Raw genomic sequence first — 24,284 nt, 5'->3', positions numbered from 1 at the left:
GTTATATCTCTGGGCTTTCTGACACCTTTGGTATTGCTAAAATTGTCTTGCTAACTCATTTACATGAATTAATGCATAACTGCTCTCTTTCACTTCAGTTGCATACCACACATAGAAATTAGCTGTAGGCAATGCATTCGAAATCTGTAGTTAATATTCCAGAAAGTCTTTTATAAAAGTCAAGCCATGTTGAATCAAATATGATGATGTCATTGGGAGGAGAGGAGAGGGGTTAGCTTTGTTGATAGGCTGTGCGCAGGGCTGCTGGGGGCGGGGGGGGCAAGTGGGGCAATTTGCCCTGGGCCCCACAGGGGCCCCCACGAGAGTCTTCAGCGGCAATTTGGCAGGGGGGGGTCCTTCCGCTCCATGTCTTCGGCGAAGTGCCATGAAGACCCGGAGCGGAAGGACCCCTGCCACTGAAGACCCCAGGCCCCCTGAATCCTCTGGGCGGCCCTGGCTGTGTGGTCTTTAATAGTGAGATTTTTCTGCAGGCATTCAGATGTGGGATGATAATGGATGCCTAATCCCTAAAAATACAAATCCTAACCAAAGTAATTCATCAGTACTACTTCCCTTGCAGAGCTATTGTGTTCCAGGTTTCTTTCAAAATGTATATTTTCTTATCTTTATGCTGACAATCATCTGGGTTCTTTATATTTCTGTCCTGACAGGTGCCTGGATCTGGGTTTATGTGTATATATATATATGTTGTTTGTATACATGCATCATGATCTATACAATATTTTAATAACAACTTGAGCGTGCTTCTTCTTTGCAAGGTAATAATCTTGTCCGGGGCTAAATAAACTTGGAGGCAGAAGTATTTATTAGCTAAGATAATAAGAACTTTATTAGCCTGGGATATGTTTAGTACTCAGTTAACAGGGACCATCTTTAAGTAATTATTATTGTAATCTTACATGCTTGCCGTCCTCTCAATCCTGTGCTCTGATTGATTGGATACTGATCTCAGAACTTCCTATCCATGTGACCATAACAAAAATGGCCATCTCAGCTTCTGGCATCTCCCACCCTGTCACCCCAATTAACTCAGCCTCCCTTCTCCTTGAGGTTGGGAATCATAGAAGGCTTCTTGCCCCAGGGCACTGCCTCTGGCTCTTGTCAGTGCCCACCCTTCCATGTCTTCCATACTTGCTTCTGGCTAGTAGGTTTTGTCATCTAGCTAGCAAGTGTCTTAAATATTTCAAGCCCTTGCTTTGGGATACTGCTTTGGTGGAGATGGCACCGTAAGCGGAGCATCTTTTCTTTGTATGGCGATAAGTAAGGAGAATTGTCCTAGGTCTGCCCTATAGCTGCGGGTGGGAAATTCCTGTGTATGTGTAGTATGTGTATACAGAATTGCAGATGCAGCATTTCTGTTGTGATTCTGACACGTCCCATGTAGTCTGCAATTATTGCTAGGTCCAGAGTTTCCCTTCATGTATAGCTGAGTGAGTGATTGATTGTACTGTTGAATAGTTATTGCAGGAATGTAACAGGGGAGTAATGAGCATCTTGAGGGATGTTTATGGTGTAGGAAGCATGCAGTGCTCTTTCTCCGAGTGATCTTGTTGACCTTCTGAAGCTTCCTAATGTTTTATAGTGAGGCTGATACCTGTATAGTTTACATTCAATATGGTCTAGTCCTGTGTGTGCAATGGAATATTTGGTTTGACTTCTGATTGTTATGAAGCTTGTTTCATAAGATTATGTTGCTTTTTACTTGATTTTAAGACGTATGTGCTGCAGTATGTCTCCGTCAAATAGATGAGCAGTGGTACTGCAGGGTAACGTGCACTTAGCAAGCATTGGACTTTGAGATTGTCTCATGTTAGTTCTGCATTTGGGAACTGTTTCCGGGAAGGGTCATTGATGTATAAATTTCACAGGCTGTGATTGAGGCTTCATCTGTGGGTATATCTACACTGCAGTTGGAGGTGTGATTGCAGCACGTGGAGACATACCCAAGCTAGCTTTAATCTAGCTAGCAAAGCTGCAGCATCATGGGCTTCAGTGCAGGCTGTACAAGTCTGCCTAGGACCGAGGGTACTTCCGTGGGCAACTATCCCACACTGTAGTCCGTGCTGCTGTGGCTTCACTGCAATTGGTGTCCGAGCTACTAGATTAAAGGTAGCTCAGGTATGTCTACGCCTGCTGCAATCATGCCTCCAGTGTCTTATTCCTCTTTCTTGTTCCTTATTTGATTTTTGTCCTGCAGGGCTGATGGCTAGGGACATAGGTTTAATCATGTCATGTGTTTTGTCTTCCCCCTCCAATTCCGTTTTGTCTATGTTTAAAGTATAGCCCTACGTACCAGACTGAGTCAAAAGCTTTCTTAAAGGCTGAGAAGAGGCAAATCTTCTCCTCCCTGCCCATCCTCCCCATTTTTGTTAGTAAGTGCCTTATTCATTCCTTCTCAGACAGGCAGCACTTTGGCACCAAAATGTAACTGTTAATACTCCAGTCTTAGTTCGCACTGAGCAGGAGCTGCTATATCTCTTCCATTATCACTTTGTTTGGAATCTACTTATTATATATTCTCAGGCATCATTCCCTCTGGTCATTGCTTCCAGGAAATTTTCATTTATTTACCAACTAAACTTCAATTACTCTCCCAGTTACAAGAAGACTCTATCCTGTGGGGCAGCTGTAATCGCTTTTTCAGGAATAGATGCACATGATGGAAAAAGTGGATTGAGAGAAGAACCTTTTCCTGATCACAGAGAATGCATGAAAATATTTATTAATAAATCATCTGGTGAACTGCATGGTCCATGTGGTCTAAAACATTCATCCTTTTAGCAGTATCCACCATTGAAACATCTGCTGAAATACCAATTCCCCTGCAATACCTGAAGGTCTAGGCCTTCTTAAATTTATTATGAGTAAGAGTTGGCCGTTGTGCTAGATTAGCAGCAGTTTTCATAGAATCATAGAAGATTAGGGTTGGAAGAGACCTCAGGAGGTCATCTAGTCCAACCCCCTGCGCAAAGCAGGAGCAACCCCAACTAAATCATCCCAGCCAGGGCTTTGTCAAGCCAGGCCTTAAAAACCTCTCAGGATGGAGATTCCACTACCTCCCTATGTAACCCATTCCAGTGCTTCACCACCCTCCTAGTGAAATAGTTTTTCATAATATCCAATCTAGATCTCCCCCATTTCAACTTGAGACCATTGCTCCTTGTTCTGTCATCTGCCATCACTGAGAACAGCCGAGCTCCATCCTCTTTGGAACCCCCCTTCAGGTAGTTGAAGGCTGCTATCAAATCTCCCCTCACTCTTCTGCAGACTAAACAAGCCCAGTTCCCTCAGCCTCTCCCCATAAGTCATGTGCCCCAACCCCCTAATAATTGTCGTTGCCCTCCGCTGGACTCTCTCCAATTTGTCCACATCCTTTCTGTAGTGGGGGGCCCAAAACTGGACCCAGTAGTCCAGATGTGGCCTCACCAGTGTCGAATAGAGGGGAATAATCACTTCCCTCGATCTGCTGGCAATGTTCCTACTAATGCAGCCCAATAAGCCGTTAACCTTCTTGGCAACAAGGGCACACTGGTGACTCATATCCAGCTTCTCGTCCACTGTAATCCCCAGGTCCTTTTCTGCAGAACTGCCACTTAGCCAGTCAATCCCCAGCCTGTAGCAGTGCATGGGATTCTTCCATCCGAAGTGCAGGACTCTGCACTTGTCTTTAAACCTCACCAGATTTCTTTTAGCCCAATCCCCCAATTTGTCTAGGTCACTCTGGACCCTATCCCTACCCTCCAGCGTATCTACCTCTCCCCACCGCTTAGTGTCATCCGCAAACTTGCTGAGGCTGCAATCCATCCGGTCATCCAGATCATCTCAGTTTTGTACTGAGACTTCACAAAGACCTCTGAAAGGAGCCTTGAAAAATCGAGACCTGCCTGGGGAACACTGTTGGAAGTAATATCTAACACAGTGGTTCCCAAACTTGTTCCGCCGCTCGTGCAGGGAAAGCCCCTGGCAGGCTGGGCCGGTTTGTTTACTTGCCGCGTCTGCAGGTTCGGCCGATCGCGGCTCCAGTTAGCCTTGGTTCGCTGCTCCAGGCCAATGGGAGCCGCTGGAAGCGGCGCGGGCCGAGGGACTTACTGGCCGCCACTTCCAGCAACTCCCATTGGCCTGGAGCAGCGAACCGCGGCCAGTGGGAGCTGCGATCGGCCGAACCTGCGGAAGCGGCAGGTAAACAAACCGGCCCGGCCCGCCAGGGGCTTTCCCTGCACGAGCGGCGGAACAAGTTTGGGAACCACTGGTCTAACAGCTCGCTACACACTTGTGTTTCCATTTCATTTAACAAAAACGTGGACGTGGGGCCTGATCTGTTGCTTATTGAAGTCAATGGAAAGACTCCCATTGATGACTTCAGTGAGCATTGGATCTGGCTCAGGACGTAGTGAACTCTTTTTTACATTTAACTTAAAGTGAACGTTAAAAGAGGTGATGAGTGTTGAAAGCGTGGAGGGGTTGTGGAGCTTCTGAAGGTATGCATATGTAACCCACACCTGCTTGGTGTGGCACTGTGCCCCCTCCCTGCCCCCAACTGGCAGCTAGACCAGCTAGAGATTGATGTGTCTGCTACAGCCTTGGCGATGAGACTTGTGTCTTTTGGCCTCATACAGTAGAGGCTCCAGAGGTCCCAGGTTTGATCCCAGCTGACAACGACTGGGGTCTATTGGCGTTACATGTGCACCAGAACCAGAACCTTACTTTGAATGCAAATATAGCATTAAGGACTGCGGTATTTGTACTGGGGCTAACGCAGGTCATGCTGGCCCTCACCAACCCACAGAAACTGTCATTCCTTCACACAACAAATGTTCCCTTTTGCAAAAGTGGAAATCCATCCCTTCACCAAATGTCAAGGTTTGCATTTCAGGCACAGATGAAAATAGTTTGTTTTACTCCTGAGGGAATTCTGCAGTACTGGGCACCTGCAGAAAATGTCTCTCCCCCCCCCCCCCCCCCCCCCCCCCCCCCCCCCCCCCCCCCCCCCCCGCAGAATTTCATTGCTTCCCTGCAGAAAATGGGAAGCCACGCGAGAGGTGAGGGAAGGGGGCATAGGGACGAACATGGGCGCAGTTTTGGGAGGTATTGCCCCCCAAACCGAGGCAAGGTGGGGGGGCTCCCAGGGTTATGTTCCACTGCTGCCACTCATTTATGCAAGGGCAGAGCTGCCCAGCTGAAGGAGGCTGCGATTTGGCTCGGCTGATTCTGAAGCTGAACGCCGCTTCCTGGGTCCTAGTGCCAGTCGGGCTCCCCATCTGTGTGCTGGGAGCCTTCCTGTTTCCTGTGCAACAGTGAGTGCCTGCAGTGGGGCTGGGTAAGGGGGGAGCAGGGGAAATGAGGGAAAGGTGAGGGGTGGAGAGAAGAGGCAGTAGGGAAGGAAAGGGGGGTGGAATAGGGCAGGGGGAAGGGAATGTGGGAGTGAGGGGAGGGAAATGGGCTAGTGGGGGAAGGGGACAGGGGAATCGCAGAGGGGAAGTGGGAGCCTGGCATGCGGCATCCCCTTGGCAGCAGCTGGGACTCCCCCGTTAAGCAGGCCCATCGAACCCACACCCTGACAAGCCCTATACCTGGACCCCCCCCGACAAGCCCCTCACACCCAGACCCCCACTCCCCCAGCACCCAGACCCCCCCGCTGAGCCTCAACCACTTTCACCTGGACCCCCTGCACCTGGAACCCCTCAGCGAGCCCCTGTGTGCCCAGGTATCCCACTGAGCTGCCCACACCCAGACTGCCCACACCAAACCCTCTCACCCCACACCTGGATCCCCCCCTCACCTCCCCACTAAGTCCCTCCAAACTTGGATCCTGCGGGGCTGAGCCTGCGCAGCCACACCTGGCACAGAGGGGCAGGACCCTGGAGTATTTCTGGGGCAGGCCCGGCCCTTGCACTATGTCAAGGTCGGGTACAGCCTCACTGCTGAGTCCCTGTACCAGGAGAGGTGGGGGCTTTAGGGTGATCTCCTACCTCAGTGCAGCCAGTGTCCTGTGCTCCCCACGGCCATGCTGGAGCCACATTTATTTATTGACAAAATTTGCAGAATTTTAAAATACTGTGTGCATAATTTTTAATTTTTTGACGCAGAATGCCCTCAGGAGTATTTATTTATATTATTCCATCCAGAAGGGGATGGAATCAATATCATATGATTTTAGGTGGCCAATCACACAATTTTGCTAATGAAATCCAAATAATCTAGCAAATAGTCAGTATGAAGCTCACGTAATCCATGAGCTGAAATTCGTTCATGAATGCTTTTGTCATACCATTTTGAATAAAGAACACATTTTGTAAAGATCATCGTCTTTTCATGACCAATTTACAAACAGGCAAAAAAGTGCTAAATTCTCTGAACAAATTTGTTTCCAGCAAATAACTCAACCAGCTTTACTCCCAACACAGAAGCCACTACCGTAGTTTGGGATTAGGATGTCTCCTTTTTCCTTACTGAGATAGTTAGTCCTTCTGGTCACATCTGAAGGACATTTCCAAATTTGAGGATTAATTTAAATAGCTTTAGCCATTCTACTTGGACATGTACTATGCTGTATGTGTGACTCTCATAGATTACCTGTGTCATAAACATACAGCTAAGGGTAGTATAAAATCCCTCCTTTACCTGTAAGGGGTTAAGAAGCTCAAATAACCTGGTTGGCTCCTGACCAAAAGGACCAATAAGGGAAGAAGATCCTTTCCAATCTGTGGGGGGAGGTTTTGTTTGTGTGGTCTTTTGTTGTTCTCTCCGGGACAGAGAGGGACCAGGGCAGGAAAAACGATCTCCTAAATAAGCATCCAAGATTACAAAAATTGTAAGTAAAGCAAGGAAATAAGCGTTAGATTATCTTTTATTTTAGCTTGTGAATTTTCCCTATGTTAAGGGGGAGGTTTATTCCATTTTTTATAACTTCAAAGTTTTGCCTAGAGGGGAATCCTCTATGTTTTAAATCTTATTACCCTGTAAAATTACCTTCCATCCTGATTTTACAGAGGTGCTTCTTTTACTTTTCTTTATAATAAAGTTCTGTTTTTAAAAACCTAATTGGTTTTTAGTGTCCTAAAAACCCAAGGGTCTGGTCTGTGCTCACCTTGTTTACCTGTTTGGTTGGTATATTATTCTCAAGCCTCCCCAGGAAAGGGGGTGAAGGGGTTTGGGGCGGGGGATATTTTTGGGAAACAGGAACTCCAAGTGGTCCTTTTCCTGAATCTTTGTCTAACTCATTTGGTGGTGGCAGCAGTACCGTCCAAGGACAAAGAAGAATTTGTGCCTTGGGGCAGTTTTTAACCTCAGCTGGTAGAATTAAGCTTAGGGGGTCTTTCATTTGGGTCCCCACATCTGTACCCCAGAGTTCAGAGTGGGGAGGGAACCCTGACAACCTGGCCCACAGGATTTGTTGGAGTTGAAATTTATAAATACCTTGGGCTTCAGTCTCAGATTTAGATTATCTCAGGTTCCCATTATTACTTCATTATCTGGACACACCCTCAAGTTATTGTCTAAGTAACACATTCTAGAAAATATACAGGGTATCAATTCATATGTTGGGTTACAAGTACTTGAGTAATAGTTTGGTAGCAAGTTCAATTATTTCAAAACTAGCTGCAGATGTTTTTCAAATTTTTGGTGTATTTCAGGGGTCTTTACTTAATTAGTTTTAATCTACCTGAAAGTGCTTTGGCATAGTGCTGGGATTTTGTGGTGTTAACATAATCAATAGCTCTTTTCTATTCACACTGGGTTCCATCTGTTTCAGAGTGTCATGAAAGTATCTTGCATTTTCCTATTAAGCCTTGCAAATTATTTTCTCTTCAGATTGACTGTTTATGTAAAAAAGTTAGTCTGTCAATGAAAAAGCACACCCTTTTGGCCTGCATTCATAAAGATTAAATGGAGTTGCAGTTGATATCGTGTTAAATGACTTGGGCTATTTTGTAGAATGTACATCTTTATACTCAGTGGACTATGACCCTAACATAGCCAGTTACTTAAGCAAGTGCATAACTTCAACGCTGTGAACAATTACATTGATTTCAGTGAGGTTTATACCAGCTGAGGATCTGGCCCAATACTATAGTTCAGGACCATCCCCGCCTTTGTGGAGTAACTACAGTGGATCACAATGTAGTTTTTAAACTTGCTGCCTGCACACTAAATTACCCCCTTCTTCAGCAGATGAAAAGGATGCCAGGAGAAGATCTATTGTGCAAAGGGTGAGGATAAGTTTTGGGAGGCTGCCTAAGGGTGCAAATGGTGAAGCCCTATTCTTTGGAGACTCAGCATCACACAAAGGCACGTAGGGATGGGAAAAGTGTGGGGCCAGAAGATTCAGCGCATTGTGGATCCCCAGATCCTTGCTTCTGCAAAGTGCATTGTGGGGGTAGCACATTGAAGCTGCAGAAGAGTATTTCAGCTCTTGGGCTAAAGCAGTCTCCATGGAGCCATGCCATATCCTGGTGGGGAGACTCCCTCCTCACCCCATCTGCCCAGTCCAGCTACTCATGCTGGGTGCTGAGGATTTGACTTCTAGTGCCCTTTCACACCAGTGCATTTTAGAAACTGTGGATCATTATGGAAGCTTTTATCAGCCATAAATAGGCGAAGTTTTAAGTTTTGACCGTCAGTAGGTTTGACAGAGCATCCCCCCAGGAGGCACAGTGGAGAGATCTATAACATGAACGCATATAGCTAAAAGTCCTTAAGACTTCAAACAGAAAAGTGAGACCCACTGAAAGAGCAGCATCAGCAAATCTGGGGTTCTATTACTGAGAGCGGCATTGAAGAGATCCAGGGAGACACAAGGCTTGAGACCATGAAAATTCTTGTATGGGCGAAGCATGGCAAATGTTCTCAAATATGCTGTTTACAGAGAAAACAACATAAAACTTCCAGTGCTTGAGGGAAATCTGCTCTGAATGCTTGGTGTGAGAGGTCAGTTTGAGCTAAAGCTACTGGAGTTTGCATAATGCTCTCTCAGGAAATTGAGCTGAGTTATAGTTAGTACAGCAGTTAGAAAGGTTAATATTTTGAATACTAGTCATTGCTCAAAGTGCACGCAGGGTTCCAAGGGGAGAGATTACTTAACAGAATCGAAAGATCTTCCTTTTCCTCCACAGGATACAAGCAACTTCCATGGAAATCAGTGGGAGGATCAGGCCCCCAGGGGGAAGTTACCTGGGATTCTAGTAAGGGGAGACATCAGCTGTGATATGTAACTGGCTGCCAGAGTTGGGTGGAGGAGAGAGAGGTGTCCAGGCCAGTGCAAAGAAGGGAGAATAAGACACAGCGCAGTTTGCTCTCCCTCCTAAAAGATGGCAGCCACCAGGATGATGTAGCCACCTGTTAACCTGGAAACTCTTTGGGTCAGGGGGGCTGTCTTTTTGTTCTGTGTTCGTACAGCACCGGGCACAAAGGGAGGCTGATCCATGACTGGGGCTCCTAGGTGCTACAGCACTACAAATAAACAGTAACTAAAATAATTAATAATAAAGGCTACAATACCACAGGTGCTTAAGCTAATCTTTTTTTTCTTTTGAATGTTAATATCTTCTGGTTTTTACTACAAATTCATCTGTTTCTACTGTAATAATACTGTTTCATATTAAAGTTTCCCTTTAAACAACTCTGCATAATGCAACACCTGAGTATAACCTACCCAATCTCATGTGCTACCGCTGTAGACAATTGCATTATCCTCCTTTAAATCTCTCCTTAAAACCCACCGAAGCCGTGTTGCCTACAAAACACTTGAGAATGGCTAGGCAGTTGAGGGAGGTGATTGCAGCTTATTTTGCTGTTCACATCTGTCTCGCTGTTACCTTGTGCTTCTCCCTTCTGATTCTTGTCTACTTATTGTCTCATTTTATAGTTGGATTGTAAGATCTTTGGGGCAGGGACCAACTTTTTGTTACAGGTGTGTACAGTGCCAAGCAGAATGGGCCCTAATCTCTGCTTGGTGCCTCAAGTAGTACAAATAATAATTAAAAGGTCCTCCTCAGGAGGCAGGAAAACCAATAGCTTCTACTTCTGGCAAAGCGCTGCTCCCGAGTTCAACCAAACCCGAGTAACAAAAACAAAAGTAAACAATAGCCACGAGGTAGCTATACAATAGCTTCCTGTGCCCCATCTTCTTGCAAACTGCTGCTCAAAACTCACTCCCTTGGTCTTGCATTACACTCTAGACATCCACTCCTGGGCTATCTACTTCTCCCCTCCTTAAAAGATGAGAATTTACACAATTTTCTCTAACTATGATATGGCTCTCGCTATTTCTTGTTTTATCCCTCATCCCTCCTTTCCCTAGCCTCTTTCTTTGTCTATTATCTTAATTACATTGCAAGGCCTTTGTGGAAGGGAATGTGTCTTTTATTAATCTCTGTAAAGGAGCATGCAAAGCTGTGGTGCTACATTGATCAATCTTGCACAATTCTACTTGATCGGAGTGAGTCATTCTGGTGTTTTGTTTTTGATGAGGCATAATTATTTCTGGGAGTGGGTCCTGAGTAAAATATCTGATTTTTCTCATTAACATCACTCCACTCACCCTGGCAAAGGATAGGCAAGCTGATTTTGTTCCTGGACTAGTTCATTTTCATGACAGCTTTGCTCTAGGCTTCTACAAATGCTTATTAATGATTATGAGCTCAGTCACAGGAGGGGCTGAAGAGGAGGAACTTGCTGGATTATTTTCTTCCCACAGATCCCTCCCCTCTCCTTGCATCAACAGGTGGGATTTGTTTCTTCTCCTCTGTGGAAACCTCACATGGTCATTATCGTCTACACGTATCCATTTAAGTACATGGAATTAAACTAGTGTAAAATTGGTGTGAGAGGAGAATCAGGCCCAATTATTGTGTCCAGTTGGAACTACAGAGGGAGTTTAGAGAAGCAGAATGTAACTGTCCAGAGCAGGGGAGCCAGAACAATTTTTATAGTAGGGGTGCTGAAGGCTGAAACCATGTATTTAGGTTATTCTTGTAACTTCAAGCCAGAGGGTGTGGCAGCACCCCTAGTTCCAGACCCTATGGTCCAGAGTAGAATTTGGTAACATCATCATTGTTGTACAGTTTTAAATTTGTTGTTTGTGCTTATCGTGGCACCTAGTAGCCCTAATCATGGACCAGGACCCTATTGTGCTAGGCACTGTGCAAACATAGAACAAAAAACAAGTCGCTGCCCCCAAGAGTTTATAATCTAAGTGTCATACAGTAGACAAGAGATATCATAGAATCATAGAACTGGAAGGGACCTTGAGAGGTCATCTAGTCCAGAACCCTGCACTCAAGGCAGGACTAAGTATTATCTAGACCACCCCTGACCGGTATTTGTCCAACCTGTTCTTAAAAATCCCCAATGATGGAGATTCCACCATCTCCCTCGGCAATTTATTCCAGTGCTTAACCACTCTGACAGTTAGGAAAGTTTTTCCTAATGTCCCCTCCTGTGTGTCTAAATCTGGGGGGTTCTTGCCTCTCTGGGACCCCCACATGAGCTGGGATATAGGAGATCTTGCCCCAATGAAGGTGTCTGAATTCCTCTCCTGTTCCCCTTGTTTGGGCCAGGATTTGGGGGCCATGTGCCCATCTCCAAGGGTTGGAACACCTCCCTACCCCATTCATGTGAACTGGGTTCTGGCCATGCCCTTTTGGGAGGGTTTGAAGCCTCTTCCTTGCCCCAGATGTGATCCAGGATCTGGGGAAGTCCTGTCCCTTTGGGTGGGGAGCTGAGGATGGAGGTACTTAATGCATATCACAGGCTCTAAAGCACTCATGAGGGGAATGAGAACACCCTCTGAGATGCAATTGTTTCAGGTTGTATTTGTCTTCATGGGGTGTTCTCACTCAGCTGAGAACATCACATTGAGATGAATAGGCTGCTTCAGACCTTTCATAGTCTCCTATGCTGAAGACAGATGTGTAGAGGAGCCCTTTTCCTCCATCCATCCTCGTTGTTTATAACAAGATGCTTCTAGGTGCTCTAAAATCCACATATCTGTATAGATTTTTTTTTGAAAATTTCTATGCCTTGTGGAAATACAGAGTAGGCTTAGTGATCCAGATTTGGGGTCATTTGAGCAGGGATTCTGGAGATATAAGTCCTCTCTCAAAATAGTACCTAACTGACCAACGTTTTCCCCCCTTTTGTTCTTTAATAGTGTTAGATAGGATTCTGTGCGTGAACATCTTGTAAAAGGAGGTGAAGAGTTTGTACATTTCAGAAATTGTGGGATTGGCAGAGTAAAGCAGTGTGTGTTAACAGGGAATATTGGGGCCCTGCTGAACGAGGACAGACTTAAGGTTGCATGGAAAACCTTAACTATGCATATCAAAATGGGAAATGACTGCCTAGGAAGGAGTACTGTGGGAAGGGATCTGGGGTTCATAGTGGATCACAAGATAAATATGAGTCAACAGTGTAATGCTGTTGCAAAAAAAGCGAACATCATTCTGGGATGTATTATCAGGAGTATTATAAGCAAGGTACAAGAAGTAATTCTTCTGCTCTACTCCAGGCTGATTAGGCCTCCACTGGAGTGTTGTGTCCAGTTCTGGGCGCCACATTTCAGGAAAGATATGGACAAATTGGAGAAAATCCAGAGAAGAGCAACAAAAATGATTAAAGGTCTAGAAAACATGACCTATGAGGGAAGATTGAAAAAATTAGGTTTGTTTAGTATGGAGAAGAGAAGACTGAGAGGGGACGAGATAACAGTTTTCAAGGACATAAAAGGTTGTTACAAGGAGGAGGAAGAAAAATTGTTCTTCTTAACCTCTGAGGATAGGACAAGAAGCAATGGGCTTAAATTGCAGCAAGGGTGGAGATGGATACAGGCAGATGGGGGAGCACAAGGAAACAAGGAGACAGTATTGCTCAGCATGACAAACAGTGGTCTCAGCACACCGGCAGCCTAACCGTTATCGGTTTTTTTTGTTGCCAGCATGGCAAAGGAGAATTATGAGGATGGATTTGAAGGTGAATAATGATGTTGCTTTGCAGAGGTTTACAAGGAGCTCCTCCCAAGTGTGTGGGGCAGCATGGGAGAAAACACAAAGATACAGGTTTGAAAATTTTACAAGAGTGGCACCCTGGGTCTATCGGAAGCAGAGCTGACAGTTTGGTAATGAATGAGAGATGATAGGTAGGATGGGGATGCATCATGAAGGGCCCTTAAAATGAAGACAATTATGTTATGATGGGATGCAAAGGAAGGGGTGACATGGGCTAGGGATATCATCTTTGCAGCGACATCCTGAATGGATATGAGTGGGACAAGATTGCATTTGTTGAGGCCAGATAAAAGGATGTTGCTGTAATTGAGATATTAGACGATGAGGGCTTGGACAAAAGTTTTAGCTGTGTGGATGGCCAGAAAGGGCCATATTTTAGAGACGTTTTGTAGAAAAAGTCTGCAAGATTTAGACATAAGTTGGATGCAGACCTAGAGAGAGATCCGAGTTGAAAATAACACCCTGGTTGTGGGCCTGAGTGACAGGCAGGATGGTGTCTGTAGTGGTTGAGAAAAGAGGTGTGAAGAGGGCTTGGAGAGGAAGACTGAGCTGTTTTACCCACGTTGAGCTTGAGCTAACGAGAAGCTGTCAGAGAGACAGGCTGAGATGTTAGTTTGGACAGAAGAAGACAGGTCTAGAAATCTGTGAGTCATCAGCACAGAGTTTGCAGCTGAATTTGTGTTTGTGGATGAGATTATACAGAGATAAGATGTAGAGGGAGAAGGGGACCAAGACAAAGCCCTGTGGAACAACCACAGAAAGATGAAGAAGGAATGAGGAGGATTACAGAGGTAGGAGAAGAACCAGGAAACAAACAGAATAACGGATGCCAAGGAAGGATGAGATTTTTTTTTAGAAGAAGAATATGGTCAGTGGTGTTGAAGGCAGCTGAGAAGTCAAGGAGGATGAGAATGGGGTACTGCTTTTGAGCTTAGCTAGGAAGAGGTCATTAGAGACTTTGGGAAAGGCAGTTTCAATGGAGTGGAAGAGGTGAAAGCTGGTTTGGAGAGAGTCTAGAATGGAATTGGAGGAGAGGAACTCCAGATAGCGAATATAAACAGCACATTCAATGAACTAAGAGAGGAATGGGAGATGTAGCAGTAGGTGGAGAAGCAAATGGGGCAAAGGATGGTGCATTGTAAGATAGAAGAGACTAAAGCATGTTTGTATTGTGAGGGGAAAGAGCCAAAGAAGCAAGAGAGGTTAAGGAAAAGAGTCCTGGGGGGATGAGAGTAGGTATGAGGGAGATTGGGATGGCGGTCACTGGGGCAAATGGAAAGGTTAAAGGAGGACAGCAGACAAGACACTTCTGCATCTGTGACAGTAGAAGGAGAGAGTTGTAGAAGGGCCAGGGGTAAGGGAAGGCAAACTGAGGAGAGGAGAAAGGTAACATCATATTTGGTCAATTTTCTCTTGGAAGAAATCACCAAAATCCTATATAGAGAATTGGAGGCAGGAAGAGAGGAAGGTTTGAGTCAAGGGTGATGAAAAGGCAGCTGGGATTGTGGGCATGGGATTCAGTTAAACTGGAGAAGTACAGTTGTTTTGCAAGAATGATGTCAGAACTAAAGGAGGAGAGAATGAATTTGTAGTGGAGGAAGTCGGCCTGGTCACAGGATTTCTGCCAGACACTCCCCACAGCACATGACCAGGAGCACAGGAAGTAGCTACTGGGGATGAGCCCAATGTGGCTGGAGGCTGGCAGGGCAGATCTTGCGATGGGAGAGAGGGCAAAAGAGTCAAGGGTGTAGAAGAGTGAAGCACAGAGAGAGTTAACAACCATATCAATGGAAGAGAGGGCAGGGAAGAGAGGGCTCAGAAAAGACTGGAAGTCATGGAAAGGCCATGTGACAGGGCAGTGCTCGTGGGTGATGCTGAAAGAGCCCCAGTGATAATCAGAGAGGGGGAGCTCAGCAACAGAGAGATTAGAGAGAGCAGTGCTTGGTGAAGACCATGTCAAGTGAACATCTCTTTTGGTGAGTGGGAGAGTTGAAGCAGCTCTGCAGGTTGAATGAAGAGGTGGGGGCGAGGAAACTTGTAGCTAAGTGGTCAGAGGGGTCATCAACAGGGAAGCTGAAGTCATCAAGGATGAGTGTGGGAGACTGTGAGGAGACGAAGACAGGGAGCCAGGAGTCAAAATCAGAGAGGAAGGCGGATGAGGAGGAGCTGGGCAGATGGTAGAGATAGTCATGGAGTGGGGAGAGGAGAGAAGAATCAGATGCAGTGCTGTTCGAAAGAGGAACAGAAGATAAGCCCAACACCCCATCATGGCAGAGGACTCCATAAAAGAGTGCAGCTGCAAAGGCAGTGTCAGCCAAAGGGATCCAGGTTTCTGTGAGAGGTGGAAGCTGGAGGGAGTGAGATATGAGGTCATGGATTGTTTTGATCTTTTTGGGTATTGAGTGTGAGTTCCAGAGACAGCAAGAGAAGGGGGGAATAGTTGTGAGGTTAGGAATGGTGCCATGAAATGACTGGAGGTGGTGGCAAGGATGGGTGTAGGAGAAGGAGAGGATGGGGAGGGCCAGGAATAGAGCAAATGTCACCAGACTTGAGGAGAAGGAAACTGAGGAGGGTGTGGGTGTGGGACCTGGATTTCTGCTGCAGGGAGAATGGGGGAGAGGGGAAGAGGAGCAGGTAGAGTTGATTGGAACTGTGGAGGGTTGAGGGTAACAAGGATATTTGTTTTAGCACCTTGTTCTCTGTCTGGGATTGAATAGATGCATTGTCAGACAGCAAAATGCTAAGATACACTAGCAAAGACAATACATTTGCAGTGGGGAGAGTGGATAGTTGGCATTATTAAAACAAAATATACTGTGTTGTTGCTTATGAGTTTTAATCAGCACTGTGCTTCCTAGAGCTGCATGTGTAAGACACGCTTGTCTTGTGGAACTTCAGTCTGTTCTGCAGTGCAGGGTTTCATGGAATAGTTTCCCCAGTTGTTAGGTTTTCTGTCTCATGATACCCTAAGTACTATTTCGTGGTAAACACTCTTCTAATTATTTTAATCACTCAGTTGCAAAACCTGCACTGTATAGTTTTAAGTGGCTTGGAAAACAAACTTCTTAACTTTTAGTGGATTGGTAAGTAAACATCAGTGGGACTAACCAGTTTGAACTTGGCGAGGAAGCACATATTTGGGCTAGGGGGTATTGTACTGGGGGGGAAATGAGGTTCTATAGCAAAGTGAGGATAGGTCAGTTAACGACTCTTATACTGAGCTGGTTGTCCTTTGAATATTATTATATGACCCAAAGAACAGCAGTATAGTGAAGACAGTCTGTTTATTCATAACTATACCTATACTATCTATACATAACTATACCTATATACTATATGTATACTATATATATACAATGTATATATACTATACATAACTATCTATATAACTATAGATAGGTGCTGTGATACCACAATATGGATTCAGGATTTAAAAACAAGATTAGATTATTAGAATAAGTCTGTTAATTAATCTTTTTAATTATTTGACCAGCTCTAATAATAAAAATAACATTAGGTGCTGGGCCATTATGTCCGTTCCTGCGTTGCTGTTACCAACAACGCAGGAATTGAAATAATGGACTGGCTTCTAATCTGGTCGTGGTGTTTTTGATGTTGTTGCCATTTTCTGACATCAGTGTCCCATTCTGAAAGTGTCACCCTTGTGCTAATCAGTAGCAGAAATCCAGGACCTTGCAGGTCAGCTTTGTGGTGGAGAAGAAATCAGTGGCATGGAATCTGGTTATATATTACACTTAACTTACTTTATTTACACACGTACACCTTCCCTGAAATGATATAGTCAAACAGTGTGCCAATCAATCCTCTCTTCCAGGAATTTGAGCATAACACCAGTGGCCAATTCCCAGGGATCAACTCTGCCTCAAGAAGAAAAGGCACCTTAGAGACTAACAAATTTATTTGAGCATAAGCTTCCGTGAGCTACAGCTCACTTCATCGGATGCCTCAAGAATTACCTCTGATTAGAACCCAGGGCAGAGGGCGAACTCTCCTGTTACTCATACAGCTCCCTCTCTCCCAAAATTGCCTCTGCACAAAACATTGTACAACTGAAAAGTAACAACAACACATGTCTTCCTAAGTGTCAAAACGTGCTTGCACACTAAGAACTTGGAAGACTGTGTAACAGCACCACCTGATGACTCCTAATTATTTATTAGAGCTGCCCAGTTAGCTGAAAAAGAGATTAAGCAAGATACAAGTTCTAAATGCCGGATTAAAATATTTCAAAGTGTGGCTTCACCGTGTACGTTTCCTTCTCCTTGTGTGCCACAGGTGGGTGGTGCTGCAGTGATGGCTGTTGGCATATGGACCCTAGTTGAAAAAAGCGACTATCTGAATATCCTGGCATCTAGTACATTTGCCGTGTCTGCATACATCCTGATCTTTGCAGGAGGTCTTGTGATGATTACAGGTTTTCTGGGATTCTGTGCAATCATCAGGGAACAAAGGAGCTGTCTTTCCGCAGTAAGTAACTGGATTTTATCTTTAATGGAAGCAGACTCTTACTAATAAGGATCTAATAATCCCTCTGTTGAAGAAAGAAGGGCAGGTACAACATTCTGCTAGTGCCTTTACTTGGCCTGGAGGTGGAATATGGCATGAGGAAGTGTATCCTTTACCAAACAAGCAATATCTTTTGAGGGCAGCTTCCCACTATGCCAAGCGTTTTCTTTTGTATTTGTGATGCAATTGAGAAACTATTACTGGATAGTCATAAAATAAAACCAGCTAAAGCAACTTTTAGCAGTTTTATCCAATCCAGGTTGGTTTCAGAAAAGCTCTAAAGTTACTGGTGAAAATGGACACAAAAGTGAAAAGTGCTGACTGCCACATCCAAACTCAGTGTTAAATGACCGCAGAAAAATTGCAACTCTTTTCTCATCTGTTTTGCTCCCTATTTCTATCCAAAACTTCCATAACAAAAATGTTTGTTTTGCTTTTTACTTCGGTTCACCCTGCAGAGTCAATGTAGTTCAGAGGGAGGAAGTGGGAATCTATTCTGGCTTGTTCATTATTGACAGAATTATTTACTAAATGCCAATTAAATGTCCATTCAGTTACAGCTGGGCAAACCCACTGGCGTTAGAGGGACTGCACAGGTTTCACTGAGGGCATGGTCTGAAGACAATGAGTTGCGCATGTGCACTGAAGTCAGAGGCAGCGGAAGCTCTCTTTGAGTGGGGGACGGAGGTGCATAATGAAACCTAAACAAACAAAGCACTGTACTAATCATAGGCAGTGGGGAGAATTGGGGCAGAGAGAGGAAGGAAAAGTTGGCGCTCTGCATACTAAGCAAGGGAAGCTCCTGAGACTTGACGGAGGGAGATCGGCCAGCTCCAGGCTGGGAAGGGAGTTCCCAGTGTTTCATGTCCCTCTTGCCAGGGGTAGCTAGCTGCTCCCGGCCCAGTCACATCACCCCAATTTCTATCTGGCCTGATCCCAGACACTGCAGTGGCCAATCCAGCCCCTCGGGATCCTGGTCTTGCCTCCACTCCAAGAAGCTGCAAAGCCCTACCCTGCCTGAACAGCCTGAGCATGTGCAGTGTATGGAAGATTGCCGCACACATATGCAATTTACAGGGAGCACTGTTTCCCAGAATGTGTAGCAAAACAACTCACGGGGGCAGGAAACATAGATCAGTCCCCATGATATTTCCATTGATGGCGGGCTAGTGCTTGCTGCCCCCTCATCCCCCAGTTCTGCCACCCCTGATTGAAGTCATAATTGGGCCACCAGAATCTTTATTACTGATGGTATGCAAGAAACAAAAATCCCAGCTTGATTGTCAGACCCCAGGCTGAGTTTGCAGGGCTGGTAGTTAGAAAAACTACTTTTTACTTGCAAACTGAGCACATTTGCCTGGAGTCACTGAAAGACCAGAAACATGGCACCCTGCAATGGTATCGTCACGGTGTCCGTTTTTAGAGATAAACCATGGCTTAAGAGCTGATGTTCCTGGTGGAGGAGTATAAAAGGAAATTAGCGGTTTATATAAGTGATTAAACACCAAGTCAGACTTGAGTGGTTCATAGACCTTGGGCTCGCTGTAAGCGCAGGGTGAATGTCAACCTAGAAGAAAAATTCTTTGGTAGCAGTTTGTCCAGCAGTCTCCATTCAGTTTGCGAAGTAGTATCATAGAAGTGTAGGACTGGAAAGGACCTTGAGAGGTCATTTAGTGCAGTACCCTGCACTTATGGCAGGACTAAGTAATAACTAGACCATTCCTGACAGGTGTTTGTCTAACCTGTTCTTAAAAACCTCCAATGACACAGATTCCACAACCTGCCTAGGCAATTTGTTCCAGTGCTTAACTATCCTGACAAGAAGTTTTTCTTAATGTCCAGCCTAAATGTTCCTTGCTGCAATTTAAGCCCGTTTGCTTCTTGTCCTATCCTCAGAGGCTGACGAGAATAGTTTTCTCCCTCCTCCTTGTAACAACCTTTTATGTACTTGAAACTTGTTATCGTGTTCCTCCCTCCTTGGTATTCTCTTCTCCAGACTAAACAAACACAGTTTTGTCAATCTTTCCTCATAGGTCATGTTTTCTAGACCTTTAATCATTTTGTTGCTCTTCTCTGGAGTTTCTCCAATTTGTTCACATCTTTCCTGAAATGTGGTGCCCAGAACCGGACACAATACTCCTGCTGAGGCCTTATCAGTGCAGAGTAGAGCAGAATTACTTCTTGTGTCTTGCTTAGAACATTCCTGCTGATAAATCCCAGAATGATGTTCACTTTTTTTTTTTTCAACAGGGTTACACTGTTGACTCATATTTAGCTTGTGATCCACTGTAACCCCCAGATCCCTTTCTGCAATACTCCTTCCTAGGCAGTCACTTCCCATTTTGTATGCGTGCAACTGATTGTTCCTTTCTAAGTGGAGTATTTTGTACGTGTTGTTATTGAATTTCATCCTATTTACTTCAGACCATTTCTCCAATTAGTCCTGATCATTTTGAATTTTAATCGTATCCTCCAAAGCACTTGCAACCCCTCCCACCTTGGTATAATCCACAAACTTTGTAAATGTACTCTCTATGCCATTATTTAAATCATTGATGAGATATTGAATGGAACCAGACCCAGAACTGATCCCTGCAGGTCCCCACTTGATATGCCCTTCCAGTTTGACTGTGAACCACTGATAACTGCTCTCCGGGGAGGATTTTTATGCATCCACCTTATAGTAGCTCAATCTAGGTTGCATTCCCTAGTTTGTTTATGAGATGGTTATGCAAAACACTGTCAAAAGCCTGACTAAAGTCAAGATATTGCACATGTACATTCAGAGATGAATCCAGCACAGAGCCCTCTCCTCTCTTAAGGCCCTGTCTGCTGGAAGACCATCAAAAGTACTGCCTCTATAGTGGCTGAGAGGGCTTTCCCCTAAGCATTCTGCCATTTTCTGAAGTTTCTAGGGATTGTAGTGAAGTCTTTCTCTTCCCCCCACCATCCTTCCTTTTCAATTTCCCTCTTCTCACTCCCACATCCCAGGGCTGCCAGACATGTTGGATCTCCTTCTCATTTCCACTAAGGCCCCTTTACGCTTACATTTGCTTCACAACCCCTTTTCACTGCTAAAGCAGTGTAAAGGGGCCTTAGTGTAAATGAGAATCAGATCCATTATCTCCAGAGGAGGCATTTACAGGCTTGGGGGACAAATTTCTTATTTCCAGAGTAACCATTTGTGTTATAACAAAGAGTGTTGTGACTTCAGGGAGGCAACAAGTAGCAGAAGCAAATAAAATGTTAAGAAATGAATATGGGACTTTTCATTAGCTATGTCAGAGGGTGGCGGCCCACTGAAGGAATCCGGGCAGGGCCCAGCTACCTCTGACAGGGCTCCAGAAGGGAGAATGAGGCAGCTCAGGTTCACCTGGGAGTAGTTAACTCACTGAGTAACTGGGAGGCTGTTAATTAGGCAAGGAAGCACCTGGCAATGATAAAAAGGTAAGGATGTCAGATAGAGGAAAAGCTTCTGAGCAGACAGGTGGTTGATGGAGAGACAAGGGATTGTAGAGAGAGGACCCTGCCACAGATGGGTGAGACTGTTCCAGGCAAACTCAGAACTGGTCTACACGGGAACTTACATCAGCATACTGGTCTCTCTGGTGGGTGTGAAAAATCTACAGCCCGGAGAGATGTAGTTAGGCCGACCTAACCCCAGGATAGACGGTGCTACTGCAGCTGGGCCACTGTAGTCCTTAAGTGTAGACATACCCTGACTCTGTAAAGAGGGAGAAACAGGGCAGGAGGCTGGGGAAGACTACAGAGGTAGGAAGTAGCTCAGAAAACCACAAAGGACTGAGAAGGATTGCTTCTGGGTGTTCCAAACAAGGGCCTGAGCTAGAACCGAGTGAAGGCTTGGTTCTGGGTTCCCCTACCTACCCCAGCCAGAGACTGTTGGAGAAGAAACTCTCAACCCAGGAGACCCAGGGTTGATTAGCCCCTACTAGAGCCACACTCCACTGCAAGGGGATACTCTGGAGACCATGGTGCCCCTTCTACAAGATATAAATAATCACAAATGGGAGGGAAATACAAGTAAAATGTGGTTATATTAATTCTAGCTCTCCAAAATTCGGATATAATTCCAGAGTCAGAAATGAACAGGAACTGATCTAATTCATCCATAACTCTAATTATTCAACTTCTTATTTTATGTCTCATGGGACGTCTTGAAAATGTGGGTTCACCTGTGCAGCAAATTAGGAACAATTTTGCTTTGATCTCATATAAACAGAATGAACTTCAGTTATCCACAAGATGTTAATGGCTCTCTTATAATGTGCCAGTGTCTCCCATTCACATGGGCTTTTTAACACTTTGTTCTGAATTTTATTGCATTATTTAGTTAAACTTAGGGCCAAATCCATAAATGCCTATTCAAATAAAACTCCATGAAACACCAAAGGCTATTTTTGTGAAAAAATTTGAAATTTCAAAGTTGTTTGTACTTGACCAATTTTTCATTCCCTCCCCCACCCTCCCGCAATTTTTGTCATGACTTTTTAAGACACTTTCCTCCAAAATGTTGTTGAAAACATTATCAGAAATAATATTGAAATGAGTATTGATATTTTTGTATACTAAAATAAAAAGTTTGCTACAATGAAAAATGCCAATAATCTTGATAGTGGTGTTTGAACGAATTTGTAGGGGGAAAATTGGTGGGGAAAGAGGAGAGAAATGGTTCATGGGGAAAATGTCAACTATGTAAATTTGGAGGAAATCATTTTTGAGAAAAAGCCATTTTTCTCTGATGAATTTTTTTATTGATTTTTCTTATAAAACAGAGAGTGAAAAGTACAAAAAGGTTAATAACTTACAGCTTGTAAATGTTTCCAAATACTGCACATTTCACAGGATATCCATGCAATTATGCAGTTTTACAGCTTACCAAATCTACAAGACCAGACAACACAAAACCGGACAACACTATACAGATACAACATGTGAAGTGGTGGTAACAGTAATAAAATAGAAGAAGACACATGAATAAGTAGAAGAGGAAAGAAGGGAACTAGGAGCGGGGACAGGGGAGGCGTTAGAGGGAATGGAGGGTATCACATTATTTGAGCTATCTTTCCACTTTTTTCATCCAGATGTATCTAGAAATGGGGTTCAGTTTTTTTCAGATTCATATAACTGCTGTCTGCAGCGATAAGCTATACTTTCTGTGGCTGTTAACTCTTGTTTGAAAAAGGTTGACCAGCTCTAGCTTTGAGTGATTAAGTTCTGATTAAGGACTTCTAGTGTAGATTCACTGATTTCAGTAAAAAGAAAAGAAGGACTTGTGGCACCTTAGAGACTAACAAATTTATTTGAGCATAAGCTTTTGTGAGCTACAGCTCACTTCATCAGATGCATTCAGTGGAAAATACAGTGGGGAGATTTATATACACAGAGAACATGAAACAATGGGTGTTACCATACACACTGTAAGGAGAGTGATCAGGTAAGGTAAGCTATTACCAGCAGGAGAGTGGGGGCGGGGGGAGGGGCAGGGGGACCTTTTGTAGTGATAATCAAGGTGGGCCATTTCCAGCAGTTGACAAGAACTGGGGTTTGAAAGTGCTCAGAAACTCTCAGGATCATGACCTGTGCTTACGCCTATGAAATGGCTTCAGTTAGATACAGGGAGCCCCACTATAACAGCTTGAAAATAAGCATGGTGCAAGCCAAATATGTCATACTGTGACTATTTTAACTGTAAGGCTATTAGTCATGCTTGATTACATATGGTTATCTTAATAAGAAGGATTGTATAGCAGCAGCGGCCCAAGAATTTGTACAGTCACTGCTTACGGATACACAATTGAATCTAAATCTGAAACATTTTGTCTGCTAAAATGGTGAAAGTGCTTAAGGAAAGATTTAGATTATGCTTTTTACCTAATTGCACTCAAACTGGATTTTCAGCAGACTATTTTATTTATAAAAGTTTATTCATTAGTACTTTATTTAGCAGTTTGCATTCATAGAACTCCAGGTGCATCACAAAGGGTGTGTGGGGTGGGGGGGCAGAGTATATTATCCCCATTTTTAAGGTGGAGCAACTGAGGCACAGAACAGTGAACTGACTTTCCTAAGATTTCACAGCAAGTCAGTGTCAGACCTGGGAATAGATCCCAAGTTTTTTGACTCCTAATCCTGTGCCCTATTTTACTAGTCACTAAACTGAGATTTCTCTCCACCCCAGAAAGATATTTAAAGTGTTATTTACAGATATCGAAACCCCTGGATCAATCAGGAACTATATCAGTTGCAAAACCAAAAATGTATGTGTACGTGACTCTCTCAAATGTAAAAACAAGAGCAGAGGTATTTCACAGTATGTAACAGTTATTTAGTTAAATAGTAATTGATTGCTGGTTCTATTTCCCCAGCCCTAAATAAACACAAAAAATCCTGCCATAGAAAAGTCATCATCTTTCATTTCATTTTCTTTTCCTTCACTCTTGTTTCAAATTTGAGCATTGACATACTACTGACACTCTGCATATTATGAAGGCAAATGAACTGATGAACAAACCTTGGCTGCACAGCTGTGCTCTGAGCCAGGATAAAATCTATAACTAATATGAGTAATGCATTGTACAAGAAGGCTGCCATATGGAGCCATTCATTATCCCTATGCATTTGTTATAACAGAGAGAGAGATGGGTACTCACCTTAAATGAGCCAAATTATATTTCAGCCTGTTGCAAGACTACACTGAATAACTATTAAAAT

At 44.3% G+C, this 24,284-nt stretch overlaps 1 protein-coding gene across 3 annotated transcripts in view; it reads left to right on the top strand.

The window, feature by feature from the left end:
• TSPAN11 (tetraspanin 11) overlaps window positions 1-24,284 on the top strand; it is a 168,338-nt gene that overhangs the window by 40,653 nt on the left and 103,401 nt on the right. For all 3 annotated transcript variants that reach the window (XM_043526658.1, XM_043526621.1, XM_043526584.1), the window contains exon 3: window positions 17,322-17,513. In XM_043526658.1, the coding sequence (XP_043382593.1) occupies window positions 17,322-17,513 (192 nt within the window). The remainder of the gene's footprint in view (window positions 1-17,321; window positions 17,514-24,284) is intronic.

This window comes from Chelonia mydas, chromosome 1 (assembly GCF_015237465.2).
Source record: "Chelonia mydas isolate rCheMyd1 chromosome 1, rCheMyd1.pri.v2, whole genome shotgun sequence".
NCBI lineage: Eukaryota > Metazoa > Chordata > Testudines > Cheloniidae > Chelonia > Chelonia mydas.
The sequence above is the reverse complement of the archived record's forward strand: the minus strand, read 5'-3'. Positions and strand labels throughout refer to the sequence as shown.